Genomic DNA, 23,773 nt, shown 5'->3' on the forward strand with positions numbered 1-23,773 from the left:
GCAATTAGGTGTTGGCTTAAAAGAGCAAAATATGAAGCAGGTGGATTCATTTGGGTGTTTGAATGTTTCTTGGATCCTGGATGTTCCTGGAGGTTGTCATCTCATAACTAATCAGAATTCAAATTAACAAGTAGATGACCCCACTACATATACACTCTGTGTGCACACGCATACACACATATATCCATGCTCTCTCTCAGGCATATACTGCATCACACTCATGCATTTGTGCACACACTATCTCCCTACCTCCCACTCACACACAGGCGCACACACTCTCGCTCTCTCACTCTCTCTCTCCCTCCTCCCCCACCACCCCCACCCCACACACACACACACACACACGCGCGCGCGCATCTGTGGGGTGAATTTGCATTTGCAGATACATTCTACTTTATTCTAAAAGCACACAATCTGTAGGCAGTCGGTCCATGTGACATTTTATAGATTCTTTCTTTGGAAATAAAATGAGTCTGACTCAATGTTGGGATACAGACAGACTGTAACGTCACACTTTTAATGCATTATCTGAGTTGAGATACCACTTTTTTTAATATAAAACCTTAAGTTATTTCAGGACTGTGACTTGAAAGAAGTTCTGAGATTTACATATGTATCAATTGAAACTTGCATCCCCATTCTAAGTGATTAAAGACTTAAACGCAATTAGGTTTGTACAAGACATGATGTCAGTTGTATGACACCATGATCTTTTGCTCTAAATTGCTATTCTGCTAGCTACCTGACGAAAGGGCAGCGCTTCAAAAGCTTGTATTTTTAAATATACCTGTTGGACCACAACTTAGTATTGTGTATGATTATTAACTTCACCAACACTCATCCGAGAGAAAAGCAGTGCAGAATCTACAGGGAGTATGCGATACTCTGAAACTGGTGTTCAACATTAATTGCCAATGAAGGTGATAGAATCTCAAAGGAATGCAATCCCAAATCTTATGCTGTAGTGCAAAGAACAGCGGTAGGCTTGCAGCAAAGTGTATTAATGCAGTTGTAATGGAAATTTGATAGTTTAGGGGAAGTCTAGTTGGAGTTAAATTTAGCGCTGTACAAGAATGCAGTTAGGAGTGGAATTGAATCATTCAGCCCTGTAGCTTTCTTCAACATCGAGTAAGATCATAACTGACTACCATGTTAATCTAAACAACCTGTTAAACCGGATTTTGAATAAGTTTAATCAGGCCGTCTCCACTGGTCTTCTGGGAAGAGAATTTGACACAGAAATAACTCTCAAAAAAAATTAATATTAGCTTTATTGTTTCTCCTCCTTTTGGCCTTAAATGGAACACTCCTAAATTTTACAACGTATCCCCTCACTCTTGAAGAAGAAACATCCTTGCATTTACCATGTCAATATTCTTGGATCAGATATTTCAGTACATTATCTGTTATTCTTATGTTTGTTTCCTCTGAACATAATCTCATCTTGCTCAGAATCAGTCAAGTGACTGGTTTCTAATATTATTTCATTTGTCAAAGGAGGAGAGAAAATTATGCAACGACCTCTGGTGCTATCTAAGGCCCAGTAGAACCCTGAAAATGCTTAGCTACTTTCATACCCCTGTAATAAATGCCAAATTCCACTTGTTGTCCTGAACACTTGCGATGCTCGCACATGAATGTTTGTGATCTGTGCACTAAGATATCAGATATATTTGAACCATAAAGTTCTGCAATATAGCTTGATTTAAATAATATGTTGCATTTTTATTCTTGCCAAAATAAAAAAGTTGGCACACTTAATTAACCTAGGAATTACTATTCTGTTGGTCTTACTTTTCAGCCTATGTTAGTCAACTTTTTCGTATTAAGTTGTGGAATGTGAGCATTGCTGGATGGGCCAACCTTTTTTGCCCACCTCTAGATGCCCTTGAGAATGTGGTAATGACTTGCTTCTTTGAACCACCGCAGTCCATGTCTTGCGGGTAAACCTACAATGCTATTAGGGAGGGAATCTGAGGATTTTGACCTAGTGCTAGTGAAGGAATGACAGGACATTTCCAAGCTAGGATGGTGAGAGGCATGGACTGGATCTTGCAAGTGGTGATATTGCTGCCTTTGACCTTCTAGATTGTAGTGGTTGTGGGTTTGGAAGGTGCAGTCTGAGGTTCTTTGGTGAATTTTTGCCGTGTATCTTGTAGACCAATATACACTGCTCTGTCCCCAAACTTTATTAAAGACAAATACAAAGTGTAAGGCACTGGTTTGAAGCTCATACTTTTTGCTCTCAAAGTAAATTTGAAATTCTGGCATGTCACTATTGTGTGAAGGTTATTTTGCTGGTCATTAATCAGTCCAATCCTATCACACACTGCCAAGTCTAAAAGAAGCTGTTCCCTGGTTTTGCATGAGGTGCTGCTCAAAGTAATGATCTTAAATTAGAACATAGAACATAGAAGAATACAGCGCAGTACAGGCTCTTCGGCCCTTGATGTTGCGCCGATCCAAGCCCACCTAACCTACACTAGCCCACTATCCTCCATATGCCTATCCAATGCCCGCTTAAATGCCCATAATGAGGGAGAGTCCACCACTGCTGCTGGTAGGGCATTCCATGAACTCACGACTCGCTGAGTAAAGAACCTACCCCTAACATCTGTCCTATACCTACCCCCCCTTAATTTAAAGCTATGCCCCCTTGTAATAGCTGACTCCATACGTGGAAAAAGATTCTCACTGTCGACCCTATCTAAATCCCTAATCATCTTATACACCTCTATCAAGTCACCCCTAAAACTTCTTTTCTCCAATGAAAACAACCCCAAGTGCCTCAGCCTTTCCTCATACGATCTTTCTACCATACCAGGCAACATCCTGGTAAACCTCCTCTGCACCCGTTCCAGTGCCTCCACATCCTTCCTATAGTATGGCGACCAAAACTGCACACAATACTCCAGATGTGGCCGCACCAGAGTCTTGTACAACTGCAACATGACCTCAGTACTCCGGAACTCAATTGCTCTACCAATAAAAGCCAGTACGCCATATGCCTTCTTCACCGCACTATTTACCTGGGTGGCAACTTTCAAAGATTTGTGTACATGGACACCAAGATCCCTCTGCTCATCCACACTACCAAGTATCCGACCGTTAGCCCAGTACCCCATCTTTTTATTACACTTACCAAAGTGAATCACCTCACACTTAGCTATATTGAACTCCATTTGCCACCTTTCTGCCCAGTTCTGCAGCTTATCTATATCCCGCTGTAACCTGCTACATCCTTCCTCACTGTCTATAACTCCTCCGACTTTCGTATCATCCGCAAACTTGCTCACCCAACCTTCTAACCCCTCCTCCAGGTCATTTATAAAAATGACAAACCGCAATGGTCCCAAAACAGATCCTTGCGGAACACCGCTAGTGACGGCACTCCAAGATGAACATTTGCCATCAACTACTACCCTCTGTCTTCTTCCAGCCAGCCAACTCCTAATCCAAACCTCCAACTCACCCTCAATGCCATACCTTCGTATTTTTTGCAGTAGTCTACCATGGGGAACCTTATCAAACGCCTTACTAAAATCCATATACACCACATCTACTGCTTTCCCCTCGTCCACCTCCTTAGTCACCTTCTCAAAGAATTCAATAAGGTTTGTGAGGCACGACCTGCCCTTCACAAAACCATGCTGACTATCCTTGATCACATTATTCCTATCCAGATGTTCATAAATCCTATCCCTTACAATTCTCTCTAAGATTTTGCCCACAACAGAAGTGAGACTCACCAGCCTATAGTTACTAGGGTTATCCCTACTCCCCTTCTTGAACAAGGGAACCACATTTGCTAGCCTCCAATCTTCTGGCACTACTCCTGTAGACAACGAGGACATAAAAATCAAGGCCAATGGCTCTGCAATCTCTTCCCTTGCTTCCCAGAGAATCCTAGGATAAATGCCATCAGGCCCAGGGGACGTATCTATTATCACCCTTTCCAGAATTTCCAACACCTCTTCTCTACATACCTCAAAGCCATCCATTCTACTTAATTGTGACTCAGTACTCACATTGACAACAATGTCCTGTTCCTGATTGAATACTGACGAAAAGTATTCATTCAGTGTCTCCCCAATCTCTTCAACCTCCACACGCAACTTCCCACTACTATCCTTGACTATTCCTACCCTAGTCATTCTTTTATTTCTGACATACCGATAGAAAGCCTTAGGGTTTTCCCTAATCCTACCAACTAAGGACCTTTCATGTCCTCTCCTTGCTGCTCTGAGCTCTCTCTTCAGGTCCTTCCTGGCTACCTTATAACTCTCAATCGCCCCAATTGAACCTTCACGCCTCATCTTTACATAGGCCGCCCTCTTCCATTTAACAAGGGATTCCAATTCCTTATTAAACCACGGCTCCCTCACACGACCCTTTCCTCCCTGCCTGACGGGCACATACTTATCAAGGACACTCAATAGTTGCTCCTTGAACAAGCTCCACATATCAATTACACCCTTGCCTTGAAGCTTACTTTTCCAGGCCACACATCCTAAGTCATGCCTCACAGCATCATAATTTCCCTGCCCCCATCTATAACTCTTGCCCTGTAGTGCACACTTATCCCTCTCCATCACTAGAGTAAAGGTCACCGAATTGTGGTCACTGTCCCCAAAGTGCTCACCTACCTCTAATTCTAACACCTGGCCTGGTTCATTACCCAGAACCAAATTCAGTATGGCCTCCCCTCTTGTTGGAGGAGAAAGTGAGGTCTGCAGATGCTGGAGATCAAAGTTGAAACTTTATTGCTGGAACAGCACAGCAGGTCAGGCAGCATCCAGGGAACTGAAGAAGGGCCTGTGCCCGAAACGTTGAATCTCCTGTTTCCTGGATGCTGCCTGACCTGCTGTGCTGTTCCAGCAATAAAGTTTCAACTCACCTCTTGTTGGCCTATCTACATATTGTGTCAGGAAACCCTCCTGCACACATTGGACAAACACTGACCCATCTAACGAACTTGAGCTATAGCTTTCCCAATCAATATCAGGAAAGTTAAAGACCCCCATAACAATCACCCTATTACTTTCACTCTTCTCTTGAATCATCCTCGCAATCCTTTCTTCTACGTTTCTAGGACTATTAGGAGGCCTGTAAAAAAACTCCTAACAGGGTGAGCTCACCTTTCCTATTCCTAACCTCAGCCCAAACTACCTCAGATGGCGAGTCTTCATCCATCGTCCTTTCCACAGCTGTAATACTATCTTTGACAAGCAATGCCACACCTCCCCCTCTTTTACCCCCACCTCTGACCCTACTAAAACATTTAAACCCTGGAACCTGCAACAGCCAATCCTGTCCCTGTTCTACCCATGTCTCCGTAATAGCCACAACATCGAAGTCCCAGGTACCAACCCACGCTGCAAGTTCACCTACCTTATTTCGTTTACTTCTTGCATTGAAGTATACACACTTCAAGCCACTTTCCTGTTTACAGGCACCCTCCTTTGAAATTGATGCCATGTTCCTCACCTCCCTACATTCCAGGTCCTGCACCCTAAAGCTACAGTCTAGGTTCCCATGCCCCTGCAGAGTTAGTTTAAACCCCCCCCCCCCGCCCCCCCCCCAAGAGCACTAGCAAACCTCCCCCCAAGGATACTGGTGCCCCTCAGGTTCAGGTGTAGACCATCCTGTTTATAGAGGTCCCACCTTCCCCAGAAAGAACCCCAGTTATCCAGATACCGGAATCCCTCCCTCCTGCACCATCCCTGAAGCCACGCATTTAACTGTTCTCTCTCCCTATTCCTCGACTCTCTATCACGTGGCACGGGTAACAAACCAGAGACAACAACTCTGTTTGTTCTAACTCTGAGCTTCCAACCTAGCTCCCTGAAAGCCTGCCTAACATCCTCAGCGCTCCTCCTACTTATGTCATTGGTGCCAATGTGGACCACGACTTCGGGCTGCTCCCCCTCCCCCTTAAGGACCCGGAAAACACGATCAGAGACATCACGTACCCTTGCACCTGGGAGGCAACATACCAAACGTGAGTCTCTCTCGTTCCCACAAAACCTCCTATCTGTGCCCCGAAATATCGAGTCCCCAATTACTATTGCTCTGCTCTTCTCCACCCTTCCCTTCTGAGTAACGGGGACAGGCTCCGTGCCAGAGGCCTGAGCCCCGTTACTTGCCCCTGATAAGTCGTCCCCCCCACAAGTATCCAAAACGGTATACTTGTTCTTGAGGGGAACGGCCGCAGGGGGTCCCTGCACTGGCTGCTTCCTCCCAGTCCCCCTCACTGTCACCCATCTATCTGCCATCTTTGGAGTTACTACTTCCCTAAAGCTCCGATCTATGACCCCCTCTGCCTCCCGAATGATCCTAAGTTCATCCAACCCCAGCTCCAGTTCCCTCACACGGTCTTGGAGGAGCTGGAGATGGGTGCACTTCCTGCAAGTGTTATCAGCAGAGACGTCCATGGCATCCCTCACCTCAAACATGTTGCAAGAGGAACATTGCACTGCCTTCACTGCCATCCCTCTGAAAGTAGCCTTTTATAAAAAAAAAAACTGGGTCTAAAGAATACAACAAGCAAAATGCAGCACTTACCTACTTACCACAACAGGTCTTATTATTTAGGTTAGAGGAGGAGGGCGGGTGGGAGGCACTACCTCTGTCGTGCCTCGGATTCTTCTCCTGCGCGCTTTTAAAGGGAAAAAAAACCTACCCGGTGCCCCTCCGGTCTTCGTCACTTCCCCCTGCTGCTCCCGCTCTTTCTGTAATGAGAGAAAAAAACACCGCTGCCCGCTACCGGTAAGTAATTTTAAAACAAACTGTCTTACCTTAGCTGCTGCTCGCACTGATTATCTCTCTGAACTACCAGGCCCTTTCAGGCTACCCTTGTTAACCCATTTTGCCAATTCTGAAGATTATTACAGTATCTTTCTTTCCAGTCTACATTATTTTCAGCTGTATATTCTGTCCTACTATGTAGCAACTGTTATGAAACCTAGAAATTACTCCCAAAAGAGACTACTTATCTTTTCTACAGTTTAAAAAAAAGTAGCAGGAAAAAGGAAGATGGCTGTGTTTGGTCGAGGCCAAGCACTTCAGCCCAGTAACATTACTGCAGATGTCCTAGGGCAACTGTCTTATAAATTACTTTCTCTCTATTATAAGATCAGATGTGGGGATATTCAGTGTCATTTACAACTTCTTGATGTCACCTTTCACCTCACTTCCTGAGTTCAGTGTTTCTCTTTGTCCATTTTAGGCCAGTTTGTATTGAGGTCAGGAGCTAAGTAGCTTCTGCAGAACCCAAAATGCGGGTCAGTGATTAGGATCTTAAGTGTCATTTGACAGCATTGTCGACAATCCCTTCTAATACTTTGATCAAGAATAGACCAGGGTTATAATCTCCAGGTGGATATTGTCCTTTTTTGAAGTTGGGATGCATGTGGCAATTTCCCACATTGTCTTATATATGATGATGTTGGAACTGTACAGCTTGGCCTGAGGATTCATTGTTTTCTATCCTTGGGCCAAATTTTTTATCTCAGTTGACGCAGATCTGACTACTAATGAACCTCAATTTTGTTAATTTTGACAATGCTTTCTTGAAATCCATACGGTCAACATACCTTCATCAAATTTATTTAAAAAATTAAATTGGATCAGTCAAACACCATGCACTTTTTCCAAATGCATAATGGCTCGTTGTAACTCAAACCTTTCAAAGTTCTTGTTGCTTTATTTTATTTTTCATTATTGTTTAGCTGTTTGGATTGTAGTACAAGGAATGTCCTGACACCCTGTTTGAAGAAAAGATGCAACATTTGCTACAAAAGTAGAAATTGTTGAAGAAATTCAGCAAGTTTGATAGGATCCAAGGAAAGAAAGCAGAGTTAACGTTTTGAGTCCCATGATCTCCCTTCAGAACTGTTCAGCATCCTCAGATCTTCTATATTATTGTAACTTTGGCTACTGTTCCCTTTCATTCTCCGCTTCTCCCCTCCCCTACCCAACCCCACCCCAATCCTGAAAGGAAAGCATCTGGGGAAGATTATGCCAAGTTCTTCCAACATTTCTTCTCCGCCTTCCTTTAGCAACCTTGATGAAAATTGTCCAGTTTCTTCCTCTGTCCATATGCAGAGCTTACAGGGCTTTTTCCCTTGGCATGGTGAAGTCCAATTTTTGAATGACCCACAACAAAATTTCTTCAGGGTTAAATCAAAAGTTTGGTTTAATGTGTTTGTTTGATTGTTGCAACATGTGCACTGTCACAAATATGCAATGAAGAAAGAAGAGGAAAAAGAGGTTACAATTAGGAAAACAAATTAAAGCTTAGAGCATAAATTCACCTGATTTTTGATTTGTGCGTGCCACGATGTTTAATCCAGAGGTTATGACCTTGAGATTCTATTTCATATTCTCTTTCCTCACTCCCTAAAACCTGCCTACAGGTTTATGTTGTATAGATTATGTGGCCTCAGCAACAATTGCCTGCTCCCTCTTACTGTTACTTTTCCAGTCTTCCTCTACCCCTTGAACAGCATGGTGTTGTCAAGTTGACTTTGAGTGCATTCTGCATCAGAATCATTACCCTCAACAAAGTTCAAAGGTGCACTCAGGGAAACTGCAACCTTCTTTCCTGCCCCTCCTTGACGATCTAGTGGTCACCCACTTCTTCCTTTCAAGTTGCCTCGTGGTCATCTCTGGAAACCTACTGTCCATGTGACCTTCAGTCTAATGAAGGCACTGTGATGATACCAGATCTGCTCAATGAGTCTGTGTTTGAGAGTGGTGGAAGCGGAGGCTACTGAGATGTAAAAGGAAATGAGATGAATATTTAAGGAAGACTCTTAACTGAATTAAGAGAGAAATCTAATACTTAAATGCTCACCAGTAAATCATCACTCCGTCAAATTAACATCATTTTAGTTTGTTAGCAGGTTAACTTAAATGACTTAATTCTGATCTCTCTTCATCTAATCATATCCCCTCTGGTCTGATTTATTACTAACACAAATTGTACAATGTATTAAATAATTATTCAATAAATAAGCTTTTTCAAATTTGCTTTAGTTTTGTTTTCATTATTAGTTAATTGATGTCAGTTAAGTTAAATGATTACCTGACAGGGAGAACTCTGTTGTCGTCCTCCTCCTCACTTTTCTCCTGTCAACTGCCAATCTTGCCCTCCCTCACTGACAAACTCATGGCCCCATATCCTGAAGGTAATATATTGTGCATGTTCATGGGTTCTGGAACTTAATCCTAAAACAAAGCCTTGATTGGAGGGAGCTGAATCATTTGCTTCAGCATGGCAACCCCTCACACCCAAATCAAATCCATTATTTGATATGGGACAGCTCTTCCACTCACATTGATTGTACAAACAGTTGGAGAGAGGGTGACATGCCTGACCATGAGAGAATATTACCTACAGCCAACGAATTTCTTTGGTATTTCAGAGAATGGTTGCCATCTCAGAGCACAGCAGAGACCATCCAGGGCATGCTCTCAATGGCAGCCCTGCAATACTCAGACCTTCGCAACAATCAAAGAAAGAATAGTGACAGCATGGATAAAAGAAACCTTCCAAGGTCACAAGACATGAAAACTAATCAGAGGGAGGAAGAAGAACAGATCCCACAGTCCAGGCCAGCAGAGTGTGGTGGGTATTGCAATGTGTCTGCATGTGTACTCTGGAAAGTGGACGACTATAGAAGGCATTGCAGAGAAAATCTAACTTCGGGAGGGCTGTGGACTTGAACTTTGCTATCCAAGTGATGAATTAGGGCTTGCTGAATATCTGGAATGGAAATATAGGCCATGGCAAGGGGATGGATATGCAGTAAAGAATTCCTGGTTAGGAAAGGCTCGTGATAGAGAAGCTGGATACTATTTAGGGTTGAAAGATGTGGGAAGGGAAGACACTAATTAGGAGGGGAAGAGGTTGTGAGAGGACCTACTAGAAACATGGAGAGATCAGGGACTTGTTGCTGGTTCTGCCAATAATTTAGATCATGGATGATCTGTGGAATTATCACTAGACTATTCATCCAGAAACTCAGCTAATGTTCTTGGGGGCCTGTGTTCAAATCCTGTCATGGCAGATGGCAAAATTTGAATTCAATAGAGAATCTGAAGTTAAGAGTCTAATGATCATGAAACCATTGTTGATAGTTAGGAAAAACCCATCTGGTTCACTGGTGTCCTTTAGGGAGGAGAATCTGTTACCCTTACCTGGTGTGGCCTACATTGACTCCTGACCAACAGCAATGTGATTTGTTTCTTAATTAGAAGGCAGTTAGAGATGAGTAATAAATGTTGGCCTCGGCAGATATTCCCACATCCCATGAGTGAATTGAAAACAAATCTACCTTGGCCTTTAATAATCCTGTCTAACATAGCTTTCTGAATTTTAGAAGTTTTCAATTGGACCCACCCCCCTCCCCCTGAACAAGCTTCATCTGCCCTTGGGGGGACAGACAGAATTCCAGATTTCCTTACCGTTTTCTGTGAAGAACTGTTTACAGACATTGTCTGTGAAACACATTGCTCGGATTTTAAGACTTAACCTCATTATTCTGGACTAACTATCCTCAGCCTGTTAATTAAATCACTCCTTTTTCTAAGATTAGAAACTACATCATCTCGCGTCCATCTATGTTTTGAGAAAGTTGGCAAAATGGAAAAGTGGCTGAACTTAATAGTAAAGAATGGCACAAGGACAGTGGTGAGAAAAAACCTTGACTTAATGAAGCAGCAATGTGTGGAGATAATAAATAAAATGGGCAGAAAATGCTGGTGGGAGGAATTTCATTTTCTGTAACCGTAACCACACTGGAGTACTAATAACGAGAACATATAATAAAACTAATGAAAAATTCACTAAGGATTTCAATTTTAATAGATTAAGCAAATGCAGTTGATGACAATGAGAGTTTGAAAGACGTGATTATAGAAAGCATTTGAGACTAGTTCTGTGCTGTGGTACTCATGGAAGTCCTGGGGAAGAGAATGTTTTAGATCTTGCCAAGTATAAATGAGATCGTATCAATTAATCCATAGCCCTCTGAAGAGAAATGATGATAAAAATATGATAGAATTTTACATAGTGTTTGAGTTTCAAAAAATTTATTCAGGTGATGTTGGTTTCGCTGACTAGGCCAGAATTTATTGCCTATCACCAGTTGTCTTTGGTGGTGAATCATCATCTTGAATCACTGACTATGTGGCATTGGCGTTTCTGATGGCCCCTTGATCAATGCCAAGCAGTCCACCTGGTTTCGTTATCAGTTATTTTGCTGGTAATCAGCTACAACTAACTGGCAATTAATAGTCAATTCTATTGCTCTGTATCTTGAGTCATATGTAGGCTAGACTTGGGGTAAGGATAGCAGGTTTCCTTCCTTATGAAGTACTAGTAAACCAGATGGATTTTTACAATAATGGATTTTTGGTCATGATTAGATGAGCTTTTATTTCCAGAATTATTAGTTTAATATTATCATGGGATTAAAGCATATGTACCCAGAGCATTCATCTAGACTTATTTGGATAAATAGTTCAATGGCCATGCCACGACATCACTGCCTCCCCCATTCTTAGTGATGTCCTTCAGACTAAAACAAGGGTGAAGTTAGAGATCAAGACAGGAGAGATTGTATTGGGGAATTTTAAAAAAATCTGCAGAAACTTTAAACTAATGTTGAGCTTAATTAAACCCTGTACAATAAATAACAGGTACGAAGAATGAGTTCTCTAAGGTGGAATCAGAGAGATTTACAGAACAAAAAAGGCCCTTCAGCCCATCACATCCATACCATATCAGAAACAAACACCTAATTATTCTAATCCCATTTCCCAGCATTTGGCCTATTGCTTGTATTCTTTGGCATTTCAAGTGTACATCTAAATGAACATTTTAACAGTTTTTGCCTCTACCAGCCTTCTATGTAGAGAGTTCTGGATTCCCACCACACTCTGGGTGAGAAAGATTTTCATCACATCTGTATACGTTCTGCTCCTTTCCTTAAATCCATCCCTTGGTTGCTGATCCCTCCATCAAGAGGAAAAGTTACTTCCTGTCTACTCTATCTATACCCCTTATAATTCTATATATCTCAAGCATGACCCTTCAGACTTGAGCTGTGGTCTAACCAGTATTTTGTACATTTTCCTAATTATCATCATTTCCCTTCTCCTAAAGTCTATGCCTCAACTACTAAAGGCAAGTATACCATATTCCTCCTTAACCACTTTATTCACTTGTCCAGATACCCTAAGGGACCGGTGGACGTGGATAGCAAGGTTTCTCTAATTCTCGGTGCTTCCCACAGTCCTACTGTTCATCATGTATTCCCTTGCTTTGTTTGCCCTGCCCAAGTCGATCATCTCACATTAAATCGGATCAAATTCCATTTGCCATTGATCAGCTCATTTTACCAGTTCATCCATGGCCTCTTGCAGTCTAAGGCAATGCTCCTCATTATTTAGATTAGATTACTTAGTGTGGAAATAGGCCCTTCGGCCCAACAAGTCCACACCGACCCTCCAAAGAGCAACCCACACAGACCTATTCCCCTACATTTACCCCTTCACCTAACACTATGGGCAATTTAGCATGGCCAATTCACCTAACCTGCACATTTTTTGGACTGTGGGAGGAAACCGGAGCATCCAGAGGAAGCCCACGCAGACATGGGGAGAATGTGCAAACTCCACACAGACAGTTGCCTGAGGTGGGAATTGGACCCGGGTCTCTAGTGCTGTGAGGCAGCAGTGCTAACCACTGTGCCACCGTGCCGCCCAGAACTTGCCATTCCCTTAGCCCAGATCAACTTTCCTACATTCAAGCTAAAATGTTTTAATAGCAAGAGTCCCAATACTGACCCCTGCAGGACCCCACTGGACACAGGCATCCAGTCAGAAAAACACCTCTCAAAACCATTACCTCTGCTTTCTGTTACTCAGCCAATTGTGGATCCAAATTGTCAATATTTCCTTGGATCCTGTGGCTGTATCAGTTCCCACATTTGGGACCTTATCAAAAGTCTTCCTTAAGTCCAGGTAGACTACAACGAATGCATTGTCCTCTGTGTACCTGGTCACGTCTTTGAAAAATTCAATCAAGTTGGCCAGATATGAACTCCCCTTAAAAAAAATTTTGCTGACTCTTCTTGACTGATCTGTGCTCTCCAAATGTAAATTAATTCTGACCATCAGAATTGCTTCTAACAGTTCCTCACCACCAATAGATAGACTAACTAGCCAACAGTTTCCTGGTTTATCCCTTGCTCTCTTCCTGAATAACAACAGTACCACATTGGCTGTACTCTAGCATGTCTCCTGTGGTTAGAGAGGAATTGAAAAGTTTTCAAATGCCTTGATTTGTCCTCCCTTGCCTCACTCAGCAAATTGGGGTGCATTTCATTTGGCCCTGGAGATTTATCTACTCTTATCCACGCCACATATTTTGTCAAAGCTATCAGGATAATTTGAAAGAATACCAATTCAAGGAAAACCAAAGATTGCCCAGCAAAGTGAGCCATCAAATGACTTCTACTTATTCTGTCTGAAATATATACTGTGAATAAACATGTTTTTACTACCTATGACAAATGAAAAAAATAAAAATGGTGACAACAGCCTCGTTGAAAATGTGTGTGTTAAGCAACTGACCAGTATAATGATAGATAAAATGGTGCTGAAAAGACTGGCAGCACTCCAGATTCAGTTTCAAATCTTGTTGAATGGCAAAGTGCATATGATCGCCATACAGCCAGGCAACGGCCCTCTCCAGTCATCGTTCTTAATGACATTGCTATCCCTGGAAGTCCCAACATCAACATCCTAGGGGTTAACATTGAGCAGAGACATAACTGGTCCAGTCAGTGATTACAAGAACACATCAGAGGTTGAAAATTCAACAGTAGGTAACTCCCCTTTCCTCAGCCTGCCCACTATCTGTAAAGCACAAGCCAGGAATGGAATATGTACTTGAAGCTTGACAACAATCAGGAGAAAGTATATGTTTGATTGGCACCACATCCACCAACTACAACATTCACTCCCTTCATTATGCAATGGCAGCAGTGTGTATAAGATGCACAGTTCTTCAGCAAAGCTTCTTAGATGCCAACTTCCAAACCCCTGTCCTCTACCACTGAGAAGATCTATAATTGTTGAGCTTCATGTTTAGTCCAGAAGACTCTAAAGTTTCAAGTCAGAGTTTGAGATGGTGTGGCTGCAGGTTATGTTGACGTTTATTGGAACAATGCAATAGGCCAAGGATGGCGAAGTCACAGTTTAACTTATAATTGACAGGAAACTCCTACACATTTGCAGACTGACTGTTTTCATTTGGTTTTCAATGTAGAGGGGTGTTACAATTGGCCAGAAACTGAACTGGACCAACCATAGACATACTGTGACTACAAGAGCAGACCAGTAGTTGGGAATTCTGTATCAAGTAACTTGCCTCCTGATAAATCTCTTGATTGCTGAAAGCCTTCCACCATTTCAAAGTCACAAGTCATAAATGGTGGAATGCTGTCAACAGATCTGGATGAACAGGACTTATGGAACTCAACACCATCAAGAATGGAGTATTATTATTTTCAGTGTTCACTCTTGGACGTGGAAATACCTTAAATAATCTCAAAACAGAGTGTGGCAGCATCTAAAGATGCACTGTAGCACCTTCCAAACCCAAGAAGGACAAGGAAACACATGGAACACCATTATCTGAAAGTTCCCCTTCAAGCCCCAAACCATCCTAACATGAAACAACATCACTGTCCAATCACTGGTACTGACCAAAATCATGAAATCCCATCCCCACCCCACTGCTTACTAATAGCGTTTGTGACTTAACCCACACCAGATCAACTTCAGTAATTCAAGAAAGCAGCTCACAATGATTTTCCCAAGGGCAGTTTGGGATACACAACAAATGCAAGCTTTTCCAACAATGCCCATACCCATTAAGTAATTGTAATTTTCTGAAATGTGGTCCCTACACTGCCCTCTCAGTTTTTAAACATGTGATCACATTTACATCTTCTCTTCCTTTAATTGAATTGTAGCCTTTTTGTTTTGAAAGGACCTTGACCCCGGAATAATTGCCCTATTCAGTGACTTGTGATACTATTTTTGATCCTGTTGTGGTTCTCGGTTGATGTTCAGCGATCTATTTTTGTTTTCACAGTTGGGCCTGTGAAACAGGAAGCCGCTGAGAGCAGCAGTGAATTGGTGAACCATGAAGCGAGAAGCTTACTGAGAACAGCAGCCAAACTCTCTGAAGAGGTTAGACTCCAATGCTATGTGTAGATTGGGTTATTTGGAACTCACTCTCTGTCTTGCACATGTCTCAGTCTTTTACTTACTTCATTGGAAAATGATATTTATTAGTTCAGGTCTTTTTAGTGCTCTCCAGTGCTCCCTCTAAGCTATGTAGCTACAACATGGGAGTTTCTGCTCATGTTGTACACAAGTATGCACTTTTAATGCATGTTGCCCTCTGGACAATATTGATGAAGCCTGCATATTTTATCCCAGAAAGCCAGCCAGGAAGGACAGCAATGCAGTCTAATCTTTAAGCTTTTATTCGGAGATATGCACTTTGTGAACATGCAGAGCTATGTGGATATAACAGGAGGATAGAAGGGCTCATATTCACAATATTTAAAAACTGGGGATTAAATCAAAAACATCCAAGTCCTATGCAAAGGTGATACTTTTTCTACAACACTTAACTGTTTCTTAATGCAAGCATTTATTTTTGTATAATTTGCACCAGCCATTCAATTTGATATTTCCTTTGAGGATCCTTTCCCGTCATCAATGTGCAATTAACCTTGCCTCATTCTCACTTTTCAGAAACTGTAGATGAGCCCTCAATGAACGATGAATGTTCATTGTACTGTGACTGTACTATTTATTAGTCTTTTTATGTAGAATTACACTTTGAATATTTTATGAATAGAATGCCACATATACTACTTCGCCGAGAGCCAATGTTTCAGCAGCCAAATAATTTTATTTTCTTAACTTCCCAAATAGAAATACAATACAATATCTAGTTTCATAAATTTTGGGTCATCTAGGAACTTAATATATTTCTCCAGATTTAATTTTTATAAATGACGTCAAAACATTGTACTTGAAAGTGTTTCTTTGTAGTATCTAATTCGCATTAGAATGCGTACTGGTCTCCTCTTTGTGCACAACCAGTTCAACCGACATTTGCTCTGTCTCTTCTTTCCATGTAACTAAATGTAGTAATTACTTCTGAGGCTTTGAGTCTTTGGAACTCCTTGCAACACAGAGCTGTAGGGTCAGAGTCCATGTATATATTTAAGGCTGAGGTAGACAGATAGATTATTGATTAGAGAGAATCGAGGGTTATGGGGAAAGGGTAGGAAACTGCATATGAGGAATGTCAGATCAAATGATCTGATTGGACCAGCTTCACCATTCAATGGGCCAAATGGCCTACTCCTGTTCCTATTTCTTTCGGTCTAATCAAAAAGGTTGTTGATTTAAACATGTTGTTGATCTATTCTAATTAGAGTCATAGAGATCTATAGCATGGAAACAGACCCTTCGGTCTAAACCGTCCATGCCGACCAGATAACCCAACCCAATCTAGTCCCACCTGCCAGCACCCGGCCCAGATCCCTCCAAACTCTTCCTATTCATATACCCATCCAAATGCCTTTTAAATGTTGAAATTGTACCAGCCTCCACCACTTCCTCTGGCAGCTCATTCCATACACGTACCACCCTCTGCGTGAAAAAGTTGCCCCTATGGTCCCTTTTAATATCTTTCCCCTCTCACCCTAAACCTATGCCCTCTAGTTCTGGACTCCCTCACACTAGGGAAAAGACTTGTCTATTTATCCTATCCATGCCCATCATGATTTTATAAACCTCTATAAGGTCACCCCTCCAGCCTCTGATGCTCCAGGGAAAACAGCCCCAGCCTGTTCAGCTTCTCCCTATAGCTCAAACCCTCCAACCCTGGCAACATCCATGTAAATCTTTTCTGAACCCTTTCAAGTTTCACAACATCTTTCCGATAGGAAGGAGACCAGAATTGCACGCAATATTCCAACAGTGGCCTAACCAATGTCCTGTACAGCCGCAACATGACGTCCTAACTCCTGTACTCAAAACTCTGACCAATAAAAGAAAGCATACCAAACGCCTTCTTCACTATCCTATCAACTGCGACTCCACTTTCAAGGAGCTATGAACCTGCTCTCCAAGGTCTCTTTGTTCAGCAACATTCTCTAGGACCTTACCATTAAGTGTATAAGTCCTGCTAAGATTTGCTTTCCCAAAATGCAGCACCTCATATTTATCTAGCTGCCACTCCTCAGCCCGTTGGCCCATCTGATCAAGATCACATAGTAATCTAAGATGACCTTCTTTGCTGTCCACTACACCTCCAATTTTGGTGTCATCTGCAAACTTACTAACTATACTTCTTATGTTCACATCCAAATCATTAAATAAATGATGAAAAATAGTGGACCCAGCACCGACCCTTGTGGCACTCCACTGGTCACAGGCCCCCAGTCTGAAAAACTACCCTCCACCACCACCCTCTGTCTTCTACCTTTGAACCAATCTGTATCCAAATGGCAAGTTCTCCCTGTGGAACCTTGTCGAACGCCTTACTGAAGTCCATATAGATCACATCTACTGCTCTGCCCTCATCAATCCTCTTTGCTACTTCTTCAAAAAACTCAATCAAGTTTGTGAGACATGATTTCCCACGCACAAAGCCACGTTTACTATCCCTAGTCAGTCCTTGCCTTTCCAAATACATGTATATCCTGTCCCTCAGGATTCCCTCCAACAACTTGCCCACCACTGACATCAGGCTCACTGGTCTATAGTTCCCTGGCTTGTCCTTACCACCCTTCTTAAACAGTGGCACCACGTCAGCCAACCTCCAGTCTTCCAGCACCTCACCTGTGACCATGGATGATACAAATATCTCAGCAAGAGGCCCAGCAATCACTTCTCTGATCAGGTACACCTGATTAGGACCTGGGGATTTATCCACCTTTATGCGTTTCAAGACATCCAGCACTTCCCCCTCTGTAAATGGACATTTTGCAAGGTGTCATCATCTATTTCCTCACAGTCTATATCTTCCATATCCTTTTCTACAGTAAATACTGATACAAAAAATTTGTTTAGTATCTCTCCCATTTTCTGCACCTCCACACAAAGGCTGCCTTGCTGATCTTTGAGGGGCCCTATTCTCTCCCTAGTTACCCTTTTGTCCTTAATGTATTTGCAAAAACCCTTTGGAATTATATGTAAATTAATGTATTTGAACACCACACAAGCCTTGCTCCTAATTTTAAATTTTATTCTTTTGTTATTAATCATACATTTCCTAAATTCTGCTAAACAATCCCTGAAGAAATTGTCAGTGTGCATCGTGAAGCTATCTAGAAGTTTTCCTTTCCAATACCAATAAAATTGTACAGGATCTGCTTTTATTTGAATATTATCTATTTTCAGCAGAACAGTTTTGCCTTAAAAATACCATATGCTGGAGACACCTTTCAGATCACAAAGTGAATCTTAAAAATGCCTTTGTTAGTTTATTTGGGATCCACAATTTTCCTTATGCTGCTCTTTGAACAGTTTCAGAAACCCTTCACTCTGAAAAGCATCATCCTACAGAAGTCACAGAATTGTTACAGCACAAAAAGTGATCATTCAGCTCATCATGTTTGCACTGGCTCTCCAGATGAGCATTTCACTTGGTGTTATTCTCCTGCCTTCTTCCTATAATCCTGCACAATGGTTTTTTTTCAGCATAACAGCCTCATTCCCTTTTTGAAAGGTATGAGTGAAACTGCCTCTTGGGCTGTATTTTCCAGACCCTAACTACTCACTGCATAAAAAATGCCATCTTTGCTGCATTTTTCAATCTCCTGAAATCTGGACCCTCTCATTCTCAATTACTCCAATTCCAATACCTTCACTTCCTTCTGAAAGTGTACACAATACAGACAAGTTCAATATCACTTCCTTGCTCTTATACTCTATGCCATTATCAATAAAGCTTAATTGATATTGTATGCTTTATGAAAAACTCTCTCTACTTGTCTTGCTAACTTTGTTGACAGGTTTATCTGCTCCGGCACCCCTTTGTTTTATGTTATTTCTCTATGATCACCCATGTATCTCTCAGCATTTGACGAGAACTTCATCTGTCATGTGTATGCTCATTCCATCAATTTTTTGGTGTGCTTTGATGTTTTACGCTTCATACATCTCCTGCTGATTGCCATCCTCCTTCAACTGATAAATCGGTGCTCCTCCACGTGGACCAACACTTGGACAAAGCATTGAGGTGGCAACACAACAAAATACACTCTGGATGGGGGATTTCACTGTCCACCACCAAGCGTGACTCAGCAACAGCAGTGCTACTGTTCGAGCTAGTTGTGCCCTAAAGGACATAGCTACTAGACTGGGTCAGCAGCAGGTGGTGAGGGAACCAACAAGAGGGAAGAACATACTTGGCCACATCCTTACCAATCTGCTGTTGCAAATGCATCTGTCCATGACAGTCTTGGTAAGAGCACCCACCACACAGTGCTTGTAGGGACAAAGTCCCTACTTCACATTGAGAATACTCTCCATTGTGTTGTGCGGCCTGTGATACATGGACAAACTTCAAATGATCTAGAAGTCCAAAACTGGGCACCCATGAGGCATTGTAGGTCATCAACATTGGCAGAATTTATACCAACACAATCTGCAACCTCGTTGCCTGGCATATCACCCATTGTCACCATTGATGGTAACCATTACCATCAAGCCAGGGCATCAATCCTGATTCAATGGAGAGTGTCGGAGGGGATGCTAGGAGTAGCATCAAAATATCCAAAATTGAGGTGTCAACCTGATGAAGCTACCAAACAGGACTAATTGCATGCCAAACAGCATAAGCAGCAAGTAACAGAGCTAAACAATCCTACCAGTGGATCAGATCTAAGCTCTGCAGTCATGCCATATGCAGTCTTAAGTGGTGGTGGACAATAACGCCCTGGAGTAGGAGGCTTCACAAATATCATTCTTTACAATGGAAGAGCAGAGTACATCAGTGCAAAAGGTAAGGCTGAAGCATTTGCAGCAATCTTCAGCCCGTAGGAGCAAGTGGATGATCCATCTCCGTTTCCTCCAGTGATTTCCAGACTTGCAGATACCAGTCTTCAACCAATTCAATTCACTCCACCTGGACTTATTGGATAAAATAAAGGCTATTCGCCCTGACAACATTCCAGCAATAGCACTGAAGGCTTGTGTTCCAGAGCTTGTCACACTGCTAGCCACACTGTTCCAGTACAGTTACAATACTGACAACTACCTGACAATGTGGAAAATTATCCAAGTATGTCCTGTACACAAAAAGCAGGATAAATCCAACCCAGCCAATTAATGTCAATTAATCAGAGGCGACTTGATAGAGGTGTACAAGATGATGAGAGGCATAGATAGAGACTTGTTCCCAGGGCAGAAATGGCTATGACAAGAGCATAATTATAAGGTGATTAGAGGAAGGCTTAGGGGAGATGTCACAGGTAGGTTCTTGATACAGAGAGTGGTGGGTGCATGGAATGCACTGCCAGCTGTGGTAGTAGGGTCAGATATATTCGGGACATTTAAGCGACTCTTGGATAGGCACATGGATAATAGTTGAAGGGCATGTTGGATCTTAGAGTAGGATAAAAGATCAGCACAACATTGAGAGCCAAAGGGCCTGGACTGCTTTACTGTTCTATGCTCTAATGCGGCCATCAGTTACTCTTTATTATCAAGAGTAAATTGATGGAAGGTGTCATCAACAGTGTTATCCAGCAGTACCTGCTCTGCAATGTGTTCAGTGACGCCCAGCTTATGTTCTGCCAGGGCCGCTCAGCTACTGACCTCATGGACAAAAGAACTGACTTCCAGAAGTGAAGTGCATAAAGGCACCCTAACAAAACTGAAATTAAGGGGAAAATTCTTAACGTGGTTGGAGTTATACCTGTCACATAAGAAGATGGTTGTGGTTTTTGGCAGTCAGTCGTCTCAGCTCTAGGATTTACTTATTGTCTACTGATCCAGACTTGTCATTCTATTCTCCTATTCCATCTTGGCCTGTATTATTTTCCTCTTCATTTTCCCTGTCAACTTATTGTATTTCACTTGGTTTTGCTTGAAGAATTTACCTGCCATGCATCATCCTCCCTCTGGTTAACATTATATCTACCTCCTTCATAACTCAGGATTTCTGGCTTTGATTATTTTACTTTTGATCCCTATCTTGGAATGTACCTGGGTTGTTTCTCTAACATCATTCAGTATTTGGTCCCATTTTCACAGGCTTGATCCCCTCTCATCACAATGAAGTTAGTTCTCCTCTGATGAAGAAATTATACTTTAACTGTTCCTTGCTCTTCATTACAAATCTAAATCCTTTCGTACAATGATTACTGTTATTCAGATTTTATCCCACAGGTACAGAGTCCACTTTATGTGCCTTGTTCTTCAACACTTCCTTGTTCTGAGTTGGATCAAAAACATTCCTCAACACGTTGTAAGAATTTCTACACCTCCTTGCCTTTTGCTCTTAAATTACCTTAATTGATCCTTGAGTAATTAAATTTGCCTAATATTGCTACTCCATAATTCTTGTTCATCTCTGATTAACATGCAGATTAGTTCCTCTCTCCTTAACTCTTTGGAGGCCTATAAAACACCCACAGAAGTGTCATTGTCCACTTTTGTTTTTCTCCGTACTAACCACATGGAGCCCCTCTTTGCTTCCCCACAACATCTTCTCATTCCAGTATTCATTTCCTAATTGATACTGCTTCCCTCCTCCTTTATTTCCTTCCTTATCTGAATTGCTCTTGCAGACTGATGCCACATACATGGTGGGACAAATAGACTTGTCTTTGTTTAACCATTCTACAATTCTGTGACCTTTTCTAAAGTCTTTATATACTTGAATATTAAGCACCCGGTATGCAGCATTTTTAAGCTATCTTTCCGTTACTGCAACTATATCATATTCCTAGTTCTCCTCCTTGATCTGTTCCTATCTAACATAGTACAACTTCATTCTCTGGGGCTATCCAAAGCATACAATTCAGCTTATTCCTTTTCTGTACCTCTGTATGTTGACCCTTGAAACCACCGCCCTCAATCAAACAAATGAATGAGCATTTGTGCCTCGGTCCTTTTGAGAAGTAGGTATGTCTACCCCTTGTCCTAAAAATCTGAAGTTGCATGCCTCAAACTACCTTTTGATCATAGAATCCCTACAGTGTGGAAGCAGGCCGTTTAGCCCATCAAGTCCACACGAGCCCTCTGAAGAGCAACCCTCTGAAAAGCAATCCATCCCCCCTACCCTATACCTCTGCATTTCCCATGGCTAATCCTCCCAAACTAAACATCCCTGGATACTATGGGCAGTTTAGCATAGCTGATCCACCTAATCTGCATATTTTTGGACTGTGGGAGGAAACTGGAGCACCCAGAGGAAACCTACACAGACATGGGGAGAATGTGCAAACTCCATACAGAAATCACCCGAGGATGGAATCGACCCCGAGTCCCTGGCACCATGATTCTCCCCGACAGACACAAGTTTTTTTTGGTTTATTCATCTCCTGGAACCAGGATACTTTCATTCTCCCTGATGATTCCCAGTGACTCCAGCTACCCCTTATAGCTTGGAAATCCTAAACTTGAAACATCGAGAGACTCATACCTTGTACTGAGATATCTTGATTTTCTTTTCTCTGTAGGTATGGAAGGAACGAAAACACCTTGGAAAAGAAGCCTCAGTGAGGCAAACAATTCAGGAAAAGAAGAATTTGATGGGAGAACATGAGGACAATGAGGGTCAGATTCCTACCGATTCTCTGAGTGTAGTGTATAGGTCATCAGCTGATCACGTCTGGGGAGACTGTGAGATTCATAACAGCGAGAGCCTGGAACACATCCATTCTGTCATGCCAACATCTCCATCCATGCATCCATCCAGCAAGAGGACCCTGTCCAATCCACCCCCTGTGAGCAATCAGGCAACAAAAGGTCAGTGAATAATATCATTTTAACACATATCCCCTGGTCAAAGAGAGAAAGAGACCATCATAGCATTAATAGATAAGCTTCTCTGATTAGTAAGAAAGTTTGCCTTCCATTCACTTTGATGTTTTTAAGATTGTCTGAATGCTGTAATGTTAAAGATTGTCATTATAACCTAATCATATTAATGTTGCAACATTTTGGCAGGTAAGCGCCCAAAGAAAGGGATGGCAACTGCAAAACAGCGACTGGGAAAGATTCTGAAGTTGAACAGAAGTGGCCGCCTCTTCCTTTAGAATAATAGTATTCCAGACCAGCAGTGGTCCAAAGAGGGTCCTGGTCCGACTGCACATATGGCCACCTTTCGGGTAAACTGTGCCTCAGGAACAATTCCCCAGAGAACACTGTTGAAGCACAGACAAGCAATAATGGTGGAGCTGGACCTTTGGAGGAGGGGCTGGGGAGAGAGAGGGAGGACTGAAATTATGGAACTTTTACCAATGTTCAGGGCTTGCAGACATTTTTTAGAGACTGGTATTCTGACTTACTGTTGTCATGTAATTTATTTCTTACAGATTATTTGATGCATTTTGACAGCTTTGAATGATTTTTTTAAAAAGATAACTATTTATTGAGGGATTTGTCTGAATAACTTCAACTAAATGACAAGCTAGATATAAAACATTGAACCATA

The 23,773-nt window shown here is 42.1% G+C and overlaps 1 protein-coding gene across 3 annotated transcripts in view; it reads left to right on the top strand.

Moving 5' to 3' along the window:
- kdm7ab (lysine (K)-specific demethylase 7Ab) overlaps nucleotides 1-23,773 on the top strand; it is a 104,935-nt gene extending 81,162 nt beyond the window's left edge. For all 3 annotated transcript variants that reach the window (XM_087997531.1, XM_087997529.1, XM_087997530.1), the window contains exons 17-20: nucleotides 9,429-9,631; nucleotides 15,173-15,270; nucleotides 22,797-23,085; nucleotides 23,287-23,773. In XM_087997531.1, the coding sequence (XP_087853657.1) occupies nucleotides 9,429-9,631; nucleotides 15,173-15,270; nucleotides 22,797-23,085; nucleotides 23,287-23,375 (679 nt within the window). In that variant the 3' untranslated portion in view covers nucleotides 23,376-23,773. The remainder of the gene's footprint in view (nucleotides 1-9,428; nucleotides 9,632-15,172; nucleotides 15,271-22,796; nucleotides 23,086-23,286) is intronic.

The sequence above is a fragment of the Chiloscyllium plagiosum genome, unplaced genomic scaffold (genome assembly GCF_037043375.1).
Source record: "Chiloscyllium plagiosum isolate Xiang-an unplaced genomic scaffold, Cpla_swu_hap1 HiC_scaffold_19, whole genome shotgun sequence".
Taxonomy (NCBI): Eukaryota; Metazoa; Chordata; class Chondrichthyes; order Orectolobiformes; family Hemiscylliidae; genus Chiloscyllium; species Chiloscyllium plagiosum.